We start from the raw sequence: 19,919 nt of genomic DNA on the forward strand, positions 1-19,919 counted from the left end.
AGATCCTCTCAGGGAGCATCTCGTCTGACTCAGGCTCCACTTTGAAGCCTTTTAGTCCCTCAGCTTTGTATTCACACCATTACTGTCCACTTATCCGGCCCCTCTATTGTCGGCTCTCACCGCTCTAAATAATGCATCGTGCACTATCGACTCTTACATAAACCCATCACGTGCGCCAGGTGTATGAGTAATGGCGGTACCTTTTGCATGGGGGGTGGCGGTGCTGCCATCGCTTTGATGGGAATATTGAGTGTGAGGTCCTTGCAGTGTTTGGTTCACAGATACAGAGGGCTCGGGCTTTGAAAACTGTTTGCGCTACATGGATATCGCCTGGGCCGCACATTTCTACCAGTTATCTTTACCGTGTCCGCCCCTGTCAGTGAGATCATTGTGTCTTCTCCTCCACCCCCACACAACACCACAGACGCACACACACGCACATAGACAAAGGGATACACAGTTACACAAACACACACACATCCACACTCCTACCAGCACATACCCACACACATACACACACACACACACGCACACCCACACACAGTTACACAAACAAAAACACACATCCACATTCCTTTCCACACACAAACACAAACACACACACATCCACATTCCTAACCACACACACCCACACGCACACACACACATACACACACAAACACACACACACACACACACATTGAGCAAGCGGCCGTAGATTAGCAAGGTGGGAGGACGGTTCAGAACCGTCCTACGCCCTCCCTCCGTGCCAGCCTATCAGCGGCCCTATCGCTCCTCCTCCCACGTGTCGGTGCGGGGTTCGACCGACGCTTTGTGAGAGGCAGTGGTTCAGTATTTATAAAAACGCCTCTGTCTGATTCGGCCGTGTGTCGTAACTCACCGGTGCTGCCTGTGTGTGCGCCCATAGGGCTCGTACACCACAATGCATCATGGGACGGTCCTGTTGAGAGGGCTCCACAAGAGAGGATCGTAGTGAGTATTATAAAATGTATAATTGGTGTAAATACACCGTAACCTAGGCTAAGGGAAACTATGTTTTGCCAGGTCTATCATGAAAAGCGCTGAGGCAGTTTTAAACACGACAATATCTCCCCCTAATGAACGAAGATTCACGATTACAGTTTTTTTCGATTGCTTGAACACATTTTGCAAAACTTGGCTCACTGGGTCAAAACTCAACAAACAAGCAAATAAGACACAACACTGAGAAATATACCATTCCCATCTATGTCAAATTGAACTCTTCTATCGAAACCTAACAATCCTTTGTCAAAATGTCATTCTGATGACAAAATGATACACACTTGTATCATATGAATACACTTTCAGATCAGCAGCAACACACTAGCCTACTTTACATAAAACATTGCAGTCTTCCATATTCACTGTTTTTATTCAGTTCCACACAGGGCACGTTTTCACAACAACCAAAAAATCTAATACTGAATACTGTACATTGCAATACAGTACTTTACAGTTCAATAGATTCAGTGTAAGCTAAAGTATAACAAACATTTACCAAAAATACACAACTGTACTGTACATACTGTAAACACAGAAAAACACGGCAATTGTGCGTGGGTGGGCTTATGGATCCTCGCCGAATCCATCCATGGTTTGACCTTACCTAAATGTCTCCGCAGGCCTGTTCCATTGCCTGCAGAAGAGGCATGCGGGCATGTGGTTGGCGGTCATATACACTACATCCTCAAGCCGAAAAAAACCTTCTATAGGGTGTAGAAATGGCGAGTATACGACTTCAAATTGTTCATGGTTGGCGTACCAGTTCCGGACCAAAACAGCCCGATGGAAATGAACATTATCCCAGACAAACCTGGGCTGCTCTGATCTGTTCAGCTGCATCATGAAGTGCATCTAGAAGTGTGATGATATGTTGGGTATTGTAGGGACATGATGATTTTGCATGATGGTGTAGTTACCCTCAAAGGCTTATGGCGGCACACAATGATATATTTCCCCCGCGCTGCCCCGGGACGTGCACAATTGCCCTTTGGCCTTTTTGTAGCTGGCTGATAGGTGTTCGGTTTTGTAAGTAAGTGTTTTGAGGCGTGTATTTTAGTATTTTCAATTACCCAATGTGTTTAGTTTACTGAGATGACATTTTTGAACTAAGTGTCTTATGTTTGACATAGTGTGTAGTGTGCAGCAGTAAGTGTGTTGCAGAAAGGAGCAAGTGTGTTGCAGAATAGCAACTAAAGTGCAGCGCTTTTGTTTAAGGAATTGTTACATGTGTTTAAGGTATAGGTATTACAAAAACTTCAAGTTGTGTTACTTTGGTCAAAGCATGTGTCTATAGTGGTCAAGCAATTGAAAAAAACTGTAATGCCCAGATAATGACCCAGACGAAGATTAATTCCTACATCGGAAATAACACACAACAATGCTGGTATGAAATGGCGGCCATCATTGTGAATTTATTTGGCAGTATTCAAACCCATAGCCTCACAGTGCTGAATGACAGAACTAACTGAGTTGCAGAGATTACATGAATAGTGCATCGAGACCACCGCCAGAGTCAGATATCCTGGAGGTGATGAAACAATTGCTTCAATGCTTGATTACATTAGGTGCATTTGTGATCCGAAAAAACAAGTTTGACGACGAAGGTAATTCGATCCAACAGTTCAACGTCCAATATCATAACAGGCCGATACTAGACCCAGTCGGTTCCTAAAACAAACGTATACATCTGTGAAAGATATAGAGGTTAAAACAGGGCTTACATTGTGAAGCCAGCATGTTATACCATCGATTTTTAACTTCCCCATTTTTAGAGCGAGCAGAATACCAAAAAAGCCCTAAAACTAAATATCTCATGACGGAGGAGAGAGCCAGAGATGTGTGCCCTTCTCAGGAACTGCCAGAAGTTTTCTTTGGATAATCTTTGGGAGTATTCCAAGAGTTCCACTTAATAAGCGATGGACGCCACAGTAGAAGAGGACAGATTCCAAGAAGATAATCAATCTCAAATGGGCTGTTACGGCTCAATAGAGCTGCAAAGAAAGTGGATCTGGGTGTTTAACTCCGGCTGCTGTGCCTCCTCCACTGGCATCGATTTATGCCCCGGAATCAGCATTAAGAGATTCCATTTAAACTCCATTAAAAAAACATTTTTCTCTATATATCCCCACTGCCCGGCGATATGCAAATGGCTCCCTACCGCAGTATCTGGCGGACCACAGACACTCAGACGAAGAGACGTGTTTAGAGATCTTCCCTTCCTATTACAGAGGGCTGAGTCAGGCTCTTGACCTCACATCTTCTCTGTATGGGGGGGGGGGGGGTATGTGAGAAGGTAAAGGCAACTTTCTGAATATAAAACAACAATGACAGTAAAGCGATTGGAGCGGTGTATTGTGGAGCAAGGCGGTTCATATTCACCATAATGGAACCTTGCAGGACTATTATGCACGTGAAGCGTGCGCTTAATACGGCGGGCAAAGGAGCCATCGGTGGACTGTGGACAGGGCGGCCCTGTGAGATGCACAGGGTAGCTCTCTCTCTCTCTCTCTCTCTCTCTCTCTCTCTCTCTCTCTCTCTCTCTCTCTCTCTCTCTCCTCTCTGTCTCTCTCTCTCTCTCGCCGTGTGTTTTGACGTCCTCTCTCACCCTCTCCATGCCTCTCTCCGTGCCTGTTATTCCATGGCCTTACTTTGGGGCGATAATGAGCATCTGATGCCCCCCTCTTCACCATGGAAGCGCTATTCATGCTCAATCTCCTCTACAATACACTAAATGGATTACTCAATTAGCCCCTATTGGATTCCATTGTGTGTGCGTGCTTGCCTCAGTGTGTGTGTGTGTGTGTGTGTGTGTATGCGTTTTTTTAGGGTGTGTGAGTGTGTGTGTTTGTATGTATATATGTGTGTTTGTGTGTGTGTGTGTGTGTGTATGTGTGTGCGCTTTTTGAGGGTGTGTTTAGTAAGTGTGTGTGTGTATATATGTGTGTGTGTGTGTGTGTGTGTGTGTGTGTGTGTGTGTGTGTGTGTGTGTGTGTGTGTGTGTGTGTGTGTGTGTGTGTGTATGTGTGTGTGTACGTGTGTGTGTGTTTGCTTGTTGAGGGTGTGCTGGGTATGTGTCTGGGTTTGTGTTTATGTGTGTCTATGTGTCTGTGCGTGTGTGTGTGTGTGTGTGTGTGTGTGTGTGTGTGTGTGTGTGTGTGTGTGTGTGGTGCACGCAATTTAATTGCTGCGAACATCTGTGTGCATTCAAGTCTGCCAGGGCCACAGTAGATAGAGTTAACCCTGAAAGTAATAGACGCTTGTGTGCCGCCTGTATTCCCAGTCGCTGCTCATACAACACACGGCTTCATTAGTCACCGCCTTAACACGGCCGTAACAAGGCCCAGATCAATAATACTCACCACTATTACCATAGACTACTGTCATCCATCACGCGTAAACAAATACATCAATAAATAACAAATCGATGCATCCGAACAAGGCCATTGGACGTGCGTTGCAGTGAGGGCAGGATGGGAAGATGAGACTCCATCTCAAATGCCCCCGAAGAATTACCATTTTTCTTTTTTTCCCCCAAAGTCTGAATTTTTCCACTCTCCCCGTGATCCGCATCCAACGAATGCAGGGGCACTAGGAATAGATTCACGTTATATCATATGTTATTCCATGTTGGTGGGGGGAACTCGCTCAGCCATTTGAATAGAGGGATGCTTTGATTTAATGGTCTGGATATTGGCTTCTTTCCAGGGTCAGAATACAGAAACGGGAAGTTTGGGGACAAAGTGATCGATTGTTTAACTTGAACACACTCCTCACATTTGTGTTTGTGAGTGTGCAAACGTAAATCTCACTTTTCGTTCAGGGGCTCATTCAACTGTCATTCAACTCCGAGCACTGGCCTCAGAAAGGGCAGGGAAATGCATTTTGAAGTGAGCATGGTGTAAGCATGAATAAATCACGTGAACCACACATTAAGTACACAATGCCGGTAATTTATGATCATAGACTGAAGACAAAAGGGGCACCCATAGATGTGCTTAGATTATGCAAATGAAGCGGTGAACAATATCTTTTTCAAGTTGCAGCCCATAAAATGTAAGAGTAGCAATGAACTAGACGGATCATCGCTACATCTGTCGGAGGACGACAGTGCTGGGCCATCTGCCTTGGTGGCTGGGAGCTGGGTGGGTACAGTGGAAACACAGTCTCATGGTCATTGTCAGCCAGGTATAAATCCTCCCCTTTTGTTGCACACTGAGCCCTTCTCACTCACTGCCACTGGTAATGGATTGGCTATGGTGTGTGTGTGTGTGTGTGTGTGTGTGTGTGTGTGTGTGTGTTTGTGTGTTTGTGTGTGAGTGTGTGAGTGTGTGTGTGTGGGGGGGGGAGGTGTTTGTGTGCTTCTGTGCTTCCATTCATGTGTCTGGTTTAGTGTGTTTTTGTGAGTGCGCTAGTGTTTATGTCTGGAGGGGGGCTTATGTGTGTGTGTGTGTGTGTGTGTGTGTGTGTGTGTGTGTGTGTGTGAGTGTGTTTTTGTGCTCCTGTGGTTCCGTATTTGTGTGCTTGTCGGTTTCTGTGTTTATGTGCCGTGTGTGTGTGTGTGTGTGTGTGTGTGTGTGTGTGTGTGTGTGTGTTTGTGTTTGTGTTTGTGTCCGTGTGCGCACACGTGTGCATGTACGTCAGTGTGTGTGCATGTGTGTGTGTGTTTGTGTGTGTGTGTTTGTATATACGTGTCTGTGTTTTGTAGGTGGTGGTGTCGAGGGGTTAGGGTACGGGTGGGGTGTGGGGGGGGGGGGGGTTACTGTCAGATGGTCTTCACTGGAGCAGGGCTCTGTGTCAATGGGGTCAGCTGGCTCTCAAAAGCTGGGTCAACCCCCTTTTTCGACACACGCACACACACACACACCCACACAAACACACACACACACACACACACAAACACACACACACAATGCAAACAAGTGCACACTAAATCCTATAAAAAGGGTGCTCATAGTATATACAATGTAATAAATAACACAATAATGCCCAAGAACAAATTAAACACACGGCACAACCACACTCACATTCTGCCTCCTACTCAATACACACTAACTATACGAGAGCCTTTTAGCGCTAATCTAAACCCTTGAAGGAGCAAGAAGTACAGCAGGTTCTTATAATTATCCTTGATATCTCATTTGATGGTTTGTTGATGGACCCGACCCAGCACTAACCGTGCGCCTGTGCTGTGTCGGAGCGGCCACATATGTGGAGAGCGTGAGGGTCCAGAGACAAAGAGGGATTGGGGCTGAACGGCTGTAATCGGGGAACAAAGGCCCACAACTGACAGGCTGTTCAGGCAGTGCTGCTGAGAGACGTTAGAACAGCTCTGGAAGGAGAGCGGTGGCGCTGGAGCCTTGGGGTCGCTTCTTTATGTTCAGAAATGAAACAACATTAGTTACAAATGGTAAATCTCCATAAAACATATTCCGTACATCCCTGTGTATCGACGGCAGGTCGATCGCAGCAAGGTCGGAGAAGAGATGGGATCTTGGTTTTGCATTCCCCCTGATTTCCACGAGCCATTTTTATTACTTTATTTACTTTCAACAAATTGATTTTATCTGTATTGCAAGTTTTATACTGCCATCAATAATAAATAGCGCCTGGCTGTGATCAGAAGGCGAAATATCCCCTCAATCTGTTTTCTTGTGCGGGGTTTTTGCAATAAGAAAGAAAGAAAGAAAAATATGCGCCTTCTCTTCAGGCAAAGAAAGAATCCAATATGATTTAGACTTGTTTTTGTCAACAAAGGCTTGGAAACTAGAGCTGCTTGTAGCCACTATTTCATTGGCAACAAAGCACCTTGAATTTTCTCTTCACTTCATCGCTGGATTACATTTGGTCCAAACAGTTACTACTCTCAGGATGCCAATGCGCTTTGTATATCACTTTAAGTGTGTGTGTGTGTGCATGTGTGTGTGTGTATGTGTGTGTGTGTGTGTGTGTGTGTGTGTGTGTGTGTGTGTGTGTGTGTGTGTCTTCGCAGGCGTGTGTATGTGTGAGTGCATGAACAAATAAAGCGTGTGGGGGCCGCCCGGTAGTAACTCACTTTGAGGCGGAGGATCTTCATTGGCCCTCATTGTAAGCAAAGGCCATTTATTTCCCACTTAAATACGGGCCTGAACTGTTGGAAGAGAGTACATCAAGTGGCAGTCACAAGTCTGAGAGAGAGAGAGAGAGAGAGGGAGATAGAGAGAGAGAGAGAGAGAGAGAGAGAGAGAGAGAGAGAGAGAGAGAGAGAGAGAGAGAGAGAGAGAGAGAGGGTGCTAGGGTGAGAGAGATAGAGAGAAAAAGAAAGAGAGATACTCGATCTTTTTCTAACATCCAACTTTTTACTTTTTAAATATTGAATACTTAGTATAATATCTGATATCTATATACGTATATATTTTGTATTTAACATTGAATACCTTGACCTTTTTATTGTTCACAATTGGTTTGAATTGGTTTGAGATGAAGAGGGAGAGAGAGAGAGAAAGAGGAAGGGAAAGAGAGAGAGAGAGAAAGGGAAAGAGAGAGAGAGAGAGAAAGGGAAAGAGAGAGAGAGAGAGAGAGAGGGAAAGAGAGAGAGAGAGAGAGAAAGGGAAAGAGAGAGAGTGGCGCACTTCAACAGACAAAGAGAGTCAAAAAAACAGAGAGAGGCCAAGAGTACTATCACCCCCCCCCCCCCCCCCCCCCCCTCTCTGCCCTCCTTCAGGAAAAGTGTTGTTTATTCAGAGTGGGTGTGGGGAGGGAGGGTGCTGATGGGTGGATGTAGTGAGGGAGGGGGGAGTGGGCGGGAGAGAGAGGGAGGGCCAGAGGGAGGGAGAAATGAATGGATTTTACACATTTAGTCAACGAGGGGAGCAGGGTGTGGGGGCGTGTCTGCGAGTGTGATAGTAAGGGGGGCGGGTGTAAAGAATCCTTTGTTGGTGGGTCGCAGTTAATCACTTGAGCGGCACACGCCGGGCCTGGGGGGAGCACATGTTGTACACTGGTCCCCCTGGGATGGGGGGGGGAGGAGGGCTCGGGCTCCTCCCTAAAGCACACACACACACACACACACACACGCGTGTGCACACACACACAAACACATAGGGGACACGCATTTACATGTCAGTTATAATGCAAAACTGGGTCCCGGCTCACGAGAGGAAAGCCTGTAGGCCCGCCCTCCTCCGGGGAAGAGCGAGCATCAGCCGACCCTCCTGGCTGTGTTGATAGTGAAACATCCTTCCTCTCATTCACTCAGAGACCGCACGCACACGCACACTCACCCAGACCAACACACGTGGACTCTGGTCCAGGGAACCACCAGGCCTCTTCCACCGGTGTGCCGTCCCCTTGTGTGGAGTGGAAGCCGGGCTCCGGCTGTGGCGGAGGGGATGGATGCTTAGGACCGGGCAGTAAGTAGGCCTCTTCTTTTGTTTTCTGTGCACCTGCGGCCGGTGTGGCAGTGCTGGTGAGCATCGCAGTGAGTCAAAGTGAGAGGGAGGATTGTTTAAAGGGGAGCTCCGGTCTCCAGTGGCAGAGAGAGAGGGGGAATCACTTCAGGACAGCAGACAGCGGCATAACTTCAGGTTTTCCACCGGTTCGTCACGGTTTGATGCTTTTGTCAACTTTGTCAGGCAGCAGTTGAGGACTTACAGTTTTTCAGCACACTGCATCTCTTATGGTGGGAATTGCAAAAAACGAGGTGTTCAATTCCTGGTGTGTAATCCGTGTACAAATAGACGGGATAAACCGCTGCATACAGTATGTGATCTTGTTATTTCAGCCCCAGTGGGGGGGGGGCGTGTGCGTATTGTCCTCGTTACATTTCGCTTCACTATCTCATGCTAGCATTATTTTACGTATCATCTTCACCTTCTGAGTCATGAAAAGTGACAAGACAAAGTTCCCGCCTCCGCCTTCCCCTCCTCCCTCGACATCTCGCCCCTCACACAAACTATTCCAAACACTCGATGACATTGACGAGGGTGCGTGTCCTCCTAACAGGACCAAGCAAACGGCAATTAGGCATGGATTAGCTCCCGGCTAACTGTGATTTTCCGCCAAAATGTGTACGATTATGGCCGGCCCTTTGGACCCGGCGCCCTTTCTGTGGCTGATCCCGTTATAGAGCCCTTACAGGCCCGAGACCAGATGGTTGGGGAGGGACCGGGTGCTATTATCTACTTTAGAGCTCTCTGCCACTGGGGTAGCTGTGGAGAGAGGGGCCTGTCCCACTGGACTTTTCCCCAGTGGGTTGGAGATCATCCCCAGCATAGCGTCTGGGGCTCCTGGATCTCTATGGAAGGAGGAGGCGGCCATGGTGTGTGTGTGTGTGTGTGTGTGTGTGTGGGAGGGGGAGGGGGAGGGGGGGGGAGTTGTTCTTCTTCACTAATCTTCTTTTGATTAGTGAAGAAGGAAAGGACACACACAATACGCACAACAACACACACAATCAGAGAAAAAGGATTGGACACCAACACATATTTTTCTCAACTGCAATCTGCCAATCATTCTTCCAAATGTAATTTTACAAAATTGTGAAGAATAGTAGAAACACACCATGCACACACCCCAAACACACACCACGAACAATTACACACACACGCACACACACACACACACACACACACACACACACACACACACACACACACACACACACACTTACAAAGCACACACTTTCACACACATGCGCGCACCACACACACAGAAAAATAATTTTGAGACCAACCCATATTTTTTCTCAACTGCAATCTGCCAGTCATTCGACCAATTGGAACAATAATTTAAAAATAAGATTTGTTGTTTTGTATCATTTTTATTTTGCCAAAGGCAGAAAAAGTAGGGTGCGGGTGGTATCAGTCCTTTCCTGTTGAGGCCTTCTGGGAGCCAAGTTTGGAGTAGATGTAAAGTTGCCTGATTACCAGTCAGTCTGGAGGAAGGGCAACTAAAGAGTTATTTGTCAAGACCAACGGCTGAGCTATAATTCTGTTGCACAAAGCCAGGCAGCGAGCCAACGGCTTCCTCTCAGTGTTTGCTTAACGTGTGAGTACACTCCTGCCTGAGGAATGCATGCTTAAACAGAAAAACAGATATTCACAACATCTTAACCCCAATGAAGGAAATAACTTAGGGAAGCAAAGCAGGTATTGCAGAGCTGCAGGGCAAGTGAGATTCAAAAATGTGTTTTTACCAAATATGAGATATAAACCTGTTATTGTCGGCCTCCTTTGATATTACTATTTGATATATGTTCATGATGTTCCAAATATATTCTGAAAAAGTAATCCTTCTTATTTTTTAACTCAGTTAACCGAGTCAAACTTATTTAACAAAAAAGTTGTGTGGCTGCATATTTTGCATGCAAAAATCGAGCAATCATCAACCATTGACCTCATATACTAACTGACCTTATGTATAATATTGAACCTTGAGTCATAAAATGTCGCTAATCAAGAAAAACCGCCAAGGGGACCAATGTGCCCGGCCCATTTTCTACTGAGAAACATCCCCCAGTGTTTCAGTCGCCATCACGTTCAGGCGTGGTCTGAACTTTGTTAAACCCTTGGTGACGTTTGCTCGGGAACACTGCTATATAAATACATTTTACCGACTTACTAACCTACTTTCTCCTGTCTTCTTCTTCTTTCTTATGTCTTTATCACGCAGATGAAAACCGTGGCAGCTGGTCTCCGAGGTCATGAAGCCTGTTCTCTGCTCCCGTGGGTATAACCTGACCTCCGCCCCCAAAACCACCACCCCCGCCACCCCCAGTACCCCCACCAGAACCCCCAGAACCGAGCCCCCCTCGGCCCCCACCCCATGCCTCCACCCATGCCGGCAGCACCATGGGTAGCGTCAGCAGCCTCGTCAACGGGAACAGCGTCCAGGAGAGACACTGCCAGGCGTCGGACCCCCAGCTAAAGAAGGGAGCGAGCCACCAGCGCCACCCCCAGCACCACCTCCACCCTCCTCCACCCCGGCGGGCGGGGAGCCGCAGCCTGCTGTCTGAGAGCCTGCTGAACTGCGGGCTGGGTCAGGGGTCCTCATCGTGTGCGTCCACTCGCGCCCCCGCCAAGGGCCTCTCTCATTCCAGGTCGGGACGGAGCGAAGACTTCTTCTACATCAAGGTGGGCGTGAAATATATATATATGTTCTAAATAGATATGCCATGTTAGTTATGGAGTGAAGTTATTTCAAGGAGGCTGGGTGGGGGGCGAGCCCCCCTGAATTAAACATGCATGTCAGAAGCACGTTTCTGGGAGGGTTTTTAAAATGCAGCGATATTTTTCTTTGTTTTTGTACGGGTTTGTAGTTCTCAACCTTGAATGATAGAAATCGACAATAGTACTTATTCACTATCAAAAGGAGGATGTTTACACCAGCAGGAGGATAAACACATCATGTCAGGCTCGAAGCACTGTAGCTGTATCCAGTTCACACCTCACCACATTTCCACTTTTTTAACTCGATTTCCTCTCATGCGGAGCGGAAGAATGTATAGGGCCTAAGTAGTAGCGCAGCGAACGTCACGACGTCTCGAAGATGTAGCGAGGGAGTCCTTCTATGGAATCAATCTCCTCTACAGCGAGGTTACATCAATACAAGCAGCGCATAACTAGCGCTGTCGAATTCCCCGTCTGTGATCCATAGATCATTATCTTATCTTTATCTTATCTCAAACCAAACTCAGAACAAAGGAGCGAGCGGTGAAGGTGAAATGTGTCGTGGTGCCTATGCTCAGAGAATGACAGTTGGGATGACTTTCAGATAAGGGGAGGGGTGACGTACTGGTAAAAGTCCTTGTTGACTTACAACTCATGGCCTTGGAGCAAAGCCCTCCAACGAAAACCACTTTGTTTACATACTGTCTTCTCCGGTTGCCTCGTAGGTAAGCCATAAACCCAGGGCTGTGTACCAGCGAGTAGGACCAATGGACAACCACATCTCCACAGACGATGGCAGCGGGGAATCCAAAGGGCGACAGCCACTGAAACTGCTGCCAGTGTTGGGCAAGAAGGCAGAGAGGGTAAACACCTTGTCTAGGCAGACACCAGACACCCCCACTCTATAAACAAACACGCAACAACCTTCAATGTATGAGCAATGACACAGAGCATCTTATTATATAACCATGGTCTTTAAACGTTAGGCATATTAAATATATTGGCAGTGTTGTAGAGTGTTTAAGTCCACAGTGTAGCTGTAGGCACACGCTGAGTACGATGCCTCATACCTACTGGCTCTTTAATAACCTGTACATAGTGTATATATATATTTATGCATACTAAATCCACATTTCCTTAATCTCTCTAAGGTATGGATGCAGTTAAGAAAGAAAGTACAACCAAAATTGCTTCATCTCAGTTTGACATACAGTCCGCCCAGTGATGTTATGAGCATATTACAATGCTAATTCTTGCAGTGCATGTGGTTAACATGTTGCACAGCCTAATCTAAAAGGCGCCGTTAATAAAAGAAAAGCGCACTTTCCACCACAATAAACCTCGTAGCTGCATTCCAACTTTTCCTCAGGAGCGAGATAAATAGGTAGCGGCAGCATTGAACGCAGCCGGTGATAAACAACCTGCTCCCAGATTAATATCCTCATAATGCATTGATCTTCTAAGAAGCCATCGCTCTGACACAGCTGCGTACTCAAACACCAGGCTTCCCTTTTTCAATGGGCCATAATTTCCCCAGGAGAGCGGGGGGAAAAAAACAGGGACAGTCAAAAGGCAAACAAAACAAAAAAAGAAGAGGTGAAGAGAAGGGAGAGAGAGGGGAGCGGAGGTGGGGGGGGTCTATGTGAGGAGGAGGAGGAGGAGGAGGAGGAGGAGAGGAAGGAAAAAAGTGTGAAAGTCATCGGATTTCCCGATCGTGTAGTCAGTGAGAAGGAATGCTGAGTTCACAGGCCTGGGCTTTTGGACTCTAGCAGCAGTTCATATTATTAATACAACAGTGGGGGCAATTCATCTTCCGCCCGACAACACATATGGGAGGGATGTGGGGTGCAGGGAAGGGATGGGGGGGGGCAATAGAGGGGAAGGGGTGCATAGGATGTGACATAGCTCAACAGCCTGGATTGAGACATGAGTATAAATTCATAATTTAAATGATTTGTCTTCCATGACAGCATGGTGAGTTTTACTGGTGCACCTTGGGCCATTTCTCAACGTCGTCCACCCCAAGTCCATCAGCAGATTTCTCCAATGTTCACGTTGTTTCAAATGCGTACAAGAGTCGAATACCCTTTTAAGGAATGGTTCTGGTTTCAGTCAGGTTTAAACGCTGCTTATCCTATCATGTAGTGCAAGACTTTCAATATTTGATATAAAATTGCCATTTAAAGTACGCTTTTACCCAAAGGGTTTCACAAAACTATAAATGCTTAAATTCATATCATGTCTTGTTGCCCTAATGGGATATGAGGATGTTGAATGTACAATATTCTTCAAACTGTCGGGGCGAAACAGACCCTCAAATTCCCCATTTCCCCTGCTTCGGGGAAATGCCAGTCAAGACCGAATATAGCAGATCTACAAGAGGCGTTATATTCACTGTTGACAAACAACAATTTTTTTTGGATGCGTGTAGCCGAAACTGACAGAAGAGAACTGGGCCTGTTCCAGAGAGATGGATTTCCACGCTATTATGAGCCTTTATGTCAGAGTTCAGGGCCATTCTGAATGTTCGGCTCCAGATACAGCGATTTGGTCGCAACTCAAATGCCATATGAAAAAATAATACTATCAAATCCATGGTGGCCCATTTTCCACACTGTGCTGGCAGCCAATCAGCACGCAGTAACCCTACAATCACAATGTCACCCTTTGGCTTGCATACAAAAAACAACAATTACGACAAGCAAAACCCTCCTACAATACACTAACAGCACACAACCCAGGGTCATAAGCAGCCTCCAAAACACAATAATAACAGACAACAAAACTTGTCCATCATTTCGTTCTTCCAGGCTCCCGCTGCCAAGTTGTATATTCATCCCACTGCCTCGGAGTCGGTGGTTCCTAGGAGCTTGTCCGCCACCCAGGGCCAGAACAACCCGGACACTCTCTGCCCCCGGGAGACCACGAAGAGTCCTGACATCCACAGACACAAACAAGATACCTTCTCAGGTACTGCCAATATAACGCTCGCTCGCCTCGCCAACCATTGGTCGCTCACCACGGCCAGCTGGTACAGAACACAAACATACACACACACTCACACAAACACACACACACACACTCTCACACACACAAGGACCCACACAAACAAGGACACACAAATGCAGAGGCACACACACGGACAGACACATGCACATACACACACACGAACACACGCACAAACACATAAACACACATAAATAAAATCTGACATTTAGATTCTAATCAATTCTGTCTATTTATTGCAGGAACCCTTTCCGACTCGGGGCGTAACTCCATGTCCAGCCTCCCCACCCACAGCACCAGCGGGAGCGTCAGCACGGCCGCGGGCCCCGCCGTGTTCCTCACTGTTCACGGCTCGCTGTCGGGGCCCGCCCTCAGCCTGGGGGCCCCGCCCAACGTCCCCCCGTGGTGCGGCGGGAACGGCCCTAACCCGGGCCCCCGATACGACGACGGAGGGTTAGCGGCTGTGGCCAATGGCGACCCCGGTGCGCGGCCCCCCACGGAGGACCCGGGCACTCTGACGGCGATGGGGGCCGGCAGCCGCTCGCCCATCAACGCGGACGAGCTGCTGATCGAGCGCCTGGAGCAGAGGCTGCTGGAGAGGGAGTCGGAGCTGCAGGACCTGCAGGTAGAGGCCGCGCCGCGTCTGAGCCCAACACCGGCACCCTGCCTCAATAGCACCCCCTATAGCCCAGCACCCTGCCTCAATAGCGCCCCCTATAGCCCAGCACCCTGCCTCAATAGCACCCCCTATAGCGCAGCACCCTGCCTCAATAGCACCCCCTATAGCCCAGCACCCTGCCTCAATAGCGCCCCCTATAGCCCAGCACCCTGCCTCAATAGCACCCCCTATAGCCCAGCACCCTGCCTCAATAGCACCCCCTATAGCCCAGCACCCTGCCTCAATAGCACCCCCTATAGCGCAGCACCCTGCCTCAATAGCACCCTCTATAGCCCAGCACCCTGCCTCGATAGTACCCCCTATAGCCCAGCACCCTGCCTCAATAGCACCCCCTATAGCGCAGCACCCTGCCTCAATAGCACCCCCTATAGCCCAGAACCAACACCCTGCCTCACTAGCAAAGATGAAGTTGAAAAGTTGCAAGCGTACGGATTTGTTAATGTATAATATCCACATGAACAGCCATGTGTAGCATTTGACACAATACCACTATCATGAATGTGGTCATCACTGCTACAGTTATTCAACGTATATATATATATATATATAGACATGCCATTAAAGCACAAATACAAATACAAAGAGTGGGAGAAACAAACGAAAACCTTTGCACCGTGCAGGTGAGCTTTGAGGAGAAGGAGGGGAACACGTGCCAGCTGTTTGAGGAGCGGCAGAGGAGCTGCGCGGACGAGATGGAGGGGCTGAAGCAGCGCTGCTCCACCAAGCTGCGGCAGGTGTCTCAGAGAGCCACCAGGAACCACCAGGCCCTGCAGCAGCAGGTCGCCACGCTGCAGGTCAGCACCCGCCTCCCCATCACAATCCCCCCCCCCCCCCCCCCCCAGGGCCGAGACCAACCGATGACCGCACGCACCTTGGTGTGTATTCACGAGTATGTAAATGAACAGAGTGAGGGGGGGAAATAGGAGAGCTGAGAGAGGAGGTGAGGGATGTGTTTAGCGACGTACAGTCCTCCGGGAAAACGTTGTCTGTCGTCTGACGAGGTTTTAATGTATCTGCCTGTACCTGTTAGAATCGGTTTCTAGGGACGATCTAACGGATGTTTTGATCTGAACACCACAGGCCGAGAAGGAGAGCCTTCAGGAGGACATCGCCAAGCTGACCCAGGAGAAGGAGCTGGCCGAGGTGAGGCTGAGGTCCTACGAGACCGCCAACACACAGCTGGCGCCCACGCTGGAGGAGATCCAATGGGAGGTGAGTACGTGTGTGTGTGTGTGTGTGTGTGTGTGTGTGTGTGTGTGATACCAATTGTCAATGCAGATTCCTTTGGTTTGGTTTTTCACCCTTTTCTTCTCAAACCTCCTTTCTATGATACAGATTTGCCAGAAGTCGGGGGAGATCTCGTTGTTGAAGCAGCAGCTGCGAGACAGACAGACGGACGTCAACCACAAGCTGAATGAAATCGTGAGCCTCAAGTCCGCACTGAAGGAGAGCAAGAGCCGAATAGAGAACCTGGAGAGACGCAGCAGCGAAGACAAGGACCGGATCCATTCTCGCACCGTTGAGGTGGAGGTGAGCTTGGTTCACTGCTTCCTCTGGTTGGAAAGTTGTGTTCATGTTCTGGCTTTGATGACGCAAACACCAACAACAAACCTTTGTATAAAGTGCACCTGTGGTGAAGTCCAGGAGGTAGCAATCAGCCCGCGCTTGTTGACATAGTTTTATGCATAGCAATTGAACACGCAAAATGCTTTTGGCTGAGCGTTTGCCACACAGTAAAGCTCTAATGCATCGTATTGATTGGGCAAAGAAATAGTCTGACGCCTATCGCAGAGCAGCGCGGTATGAATATTTATCGTTCTCTATTTTTTTGGATTTCAGGTGTGTCAAAATGAACTCCAGCGCAAGAAGAACGAGGCGGACTTACTGCGGGAGAAGGTGGGCCGGCTGGAGACAGACATCCAGGGCATGAAGCAGGATCTGGCCTCAGCCAAAGAGCAAAGGCACAAACAATGTTTGAAACTCGAAGCCCAGGCCCAGAATCTAGACCATGAAACGGGCTCACAGAGCCCGGAGCAGGCCGCCGATGGGACTAGAGGAGGAGGAGGAGGAGGAGGAGGAGGAGGAGGAGGAGGAGGCTCCACCGACGCCCTCCAGAGAGAGGTGGAGAGACTGCAGAAGCAGCTCAGGGAGGAGGTGGAGTCTCGGGAGAGTCTGGCCAGCAGCTTCGAGCAGGAGAGGCGTACGTGGAACAAGGAAAAGGACAGGGTGATCCGCTACCAGAAGCAGCTGCAGAACAACTACCTGCAGATGCACAAGAGGAACCTGGACCTGGAGCGCATCCTGAAGGAGCTGAGCGCCGAGCTGGAGAGCAGGACCGAGCTGGACATAGACGCCCCCTACTGCTCGGGGCTGCAGACGTACGACGATGTGATCGCCACGGAGATCTGAGGAGCGTGCGTGTGTGGGAGTGACGCCAGGGCGGGAGCGGTGGGTAGGAGAGACACATGGGGGGGGGGGGGGGGGGGGGTTAATCCACTGGCACCTAGATGTTGTCACACTGATGCAGTATGGTAACAGATGTTACACACCGAGTCTAGATACAACGACACAAACGACTGATCTACTGAAGTTCCACTGTCAACACGCTTTTTTGACAGTAAAAACAAAAAGCCTCTGTTGTTTATTTAGCACTAAGTCCTCAGGTCCATAAAAGAAAGTACTATTCAAATTCAGGTTAATGCCACAAGAAAACATAAAATAAGGGTAACTCTTCGTTTATCATTTTGTCATGAGAAACAACATTTATTAGCTGCCACAGCTGATGATTTATCCATGGTGGGATTAATGTCTCACAGTGACACATGATGAGCACAATAAACAACTAGCTTCACTCTGGGGCCCGCATGACAAATGGACAGGATGGACCAGGTCAATGAGGTCGCTTGGTCAAGTCTGTAATTAACCAACAGATATTTGGTAGAGCTACACTGGTTGTGATGTTATAGTAACAATGATATATGTTTACATGAGTATATCTTAATATATTTATTTTTTAGATGATACTGAAATAAAACAGATAGACATAGAACAGGACCATCAGGTTTTCATTTAAAATGTTTAAAACAATCGATCACAAAGTGGCTTTCTGTCAGTGCTGGTATAAAATAGAAAAATGTATTAGGTATGACATACATCATCCTTTCACTTTTTGATATATTTGGTCAACATGATATAAGTGTTTTTAGCAAGGGATATTACAAGCTCACACTTTGATGGATGGATCACTGCATGTATGGATTTCCACCTAACATTAAACGGCTGAGTGTATCACTAGAGAAACAGTCCACACACTGGATGTGTGTTCATGTATTACTAAATAATTCCTGAATGAAAATAAATACCATGACTGCACTGTGGTTGAGAGTGATCAGAATTGAGGTAATTCTGTAAAAACAAAAAGGGAATATGTCACAAATTTCACTTCAGATATTCACTTCAGATATTATTGTGTTTCCAAGATTCAAGATAAATTCATTATGACACTGAACATTTTCTTATACTGAAAATATGAGATCACCTTTCTGTCAGCAGGCACTGTGTGTTGTCCACACTGAGAAGAGGGCATGTTTGTGAGTTGTTGACTTGACCTTTGACTTTGTTGCTATAGGCAAAGATGATGCAGTGATCTGTGGTGCTCATCACTGCAGCACAAAATGTGTTGCGAGAGAGAGAGAGAGAGAGAGAGAAAGACAGAGAGAAAGACCGAGAGAGAAAGAGAAAGACAGAAGGAGACAGAGAGGGACAGAGAGAGAGAGAGAGAGAGGGAGTGACAGACACAGAGAGAATTGGGAACACCATTGCGTAAGCAGTTGAGCTGAAAAGCAATATTATTTCTTGGCCCTGGTACCGCTGAATAACTAAAAGTTAGAAGTAAACAAGCAGATTAAAAGACTAAAAAACATTGGTTTTAAGTACAACTCGAAGGTAAAGATAAAAACGGCTTCCTTTGGTATTTGCAGAAGTCAATCTCGTGTTGGGTTTATATGATGATAAAAGTAATCTACAAACGCACTTCCACAGTGAAACAAGGCTGGATGTTATAGTGGGCTAGATAAAACACACCGCGATTCATACAGGAAGATGAATGACTTACTGTCAACTTTAACAGAGAATAGTGTTTCGAAATGGATTGTTTAATATGGTTTATTTTGTGATATACTTCTTGATAGTGTTTATGACACCACTGTGGAAGTAACCACTATTTATAACGTCTCAAATAAACCTCAATGTTTTTAGTGCATCAACGTTGCGTTTTCAGTTACACAAATTGTCAAACCCCACATTTTATACAGGCTAAGGTCTCAGATGCCCACTCCAGCACACACACACACACATACACACACACACACACACACACACACACACACACGCACACTAACACCACTTTTTTCCTCTTTTGCTAATTACCACGTATCTTGCTTTTGTGAGCTTTAGCTTTATATGTACCAGCAGCACTCCAATCCAAACTGAAATCAAATTAAGGGCCATTGTCAGTGTCTGCCATGTAGTCATTCAAATAAAAGCATGGCGATGCTGGATGAATACCAAGCAGAACTCAGACACACCAAGTGGCCGTTAGCACAAGACAGTTAGAGAGATGGAAGCAATGACTTCTACTCTCGTTGCCTTATAACACAGGCTCTCATCAAAACAACAAGCACACGTAAATTCAAGTAAAACATTCATTTTCAGCAACATTGATGCTGTTTTATTCTTGAACCGCTTTGAAACCTGTAAATAATGATAGCAGCCGGATCGGTGGTTCCGATGATACTTCTCATTATTGCATAGTCATTGTCATTGTGTGAGCGAATGATTTAATAAAAGGGATGAAGCGTGGTTGATAAAAATGGTGAGGGGCCGAATGGGTTATCTTGCTTTCGGTTGGGTTTCTTTTCTCCATTTGCCGGTATCACTTGGGTTCAACACACACCGTCTTGGTCCAGCAGATGTCTCTGTGCGATTGGACAACAGCTGCTCGACCATCAGAAGGGATTGGGTGATGATTTAGCTCTGTCCCGCAGTGACATGATAATAATGCCGTCGCA

The 19,919-nt window shown here is 47.2% G+C and overlaps 1 protein-coding gene across 3 annotated transcripts in view; it reads left to right on the forward strand.

Moving 5' to 3' along the window:
- lzts1 (leucine zipper, putative tumor suppressor 1) overlaps positions 1-17,286 on the forward strand; it is a 19,129-nt gene extending 1,843 nt beyond the window's left edge. Inside the window, exons 2-10 of one of the 3 annotated variants that reach the window (XM_079747506.1) lie at positions 8,258-8,411; positions 10,669-11,129; positions 11,891-12,028; positions 13,976-14,135; positions 14,414-14,796; positions 15,471-15,644; positions 15,931-16,062; positions 16,186-16,380; positions 16,690-17,286. In XM_079747506.1, coding sequence (XP_079603632.1) covers positions 10,848-11,129; positions 11,891-12,028; positions 13,976-14,135; positions 14,414-14,796; positions 15,471-15,644; positions 15,931-16,062; positions 16,186-16,380; positions 16,690-17,259 — 2,034 coding nt within the window. In that variant the 5' untranslated portion in view covers positions 8,258-8,411; positions 10,669-10,847 and the 3' untranslated portion in view covers positions 17,260-17,286. The remainder of the gene's footprint in view (positions 1-8,257; positions 8,412-10,668; positions 11,130-11,890; positions 12,029-13,975; positions 14,136-14,413; positions 14,797-15,470; positions 15,645-15,930; positions 16,063-16,185; positions 16,381-16,689) is intronic. The other 2 variants (XM_079747505.1, XM_079747507.1) reach the window with 2 other exon arrangements.
- Positions 17,287-19,919: the final 2,633 nt, after the last annotated feature.

The sequence above is a fragment of the Pollachius pollachius genome, assembly GCF_949987615.1.
Source record: "Pollachius pollachius genome assembly, chromosome: 1".
Classification (NCBI taxonomy): domain Eukaryota; kingdom Metazoa; phylum Chordata; class Actinopteri; order Gadiformes; family Gadidae; genus Pollachius; species Pollachius pollachius.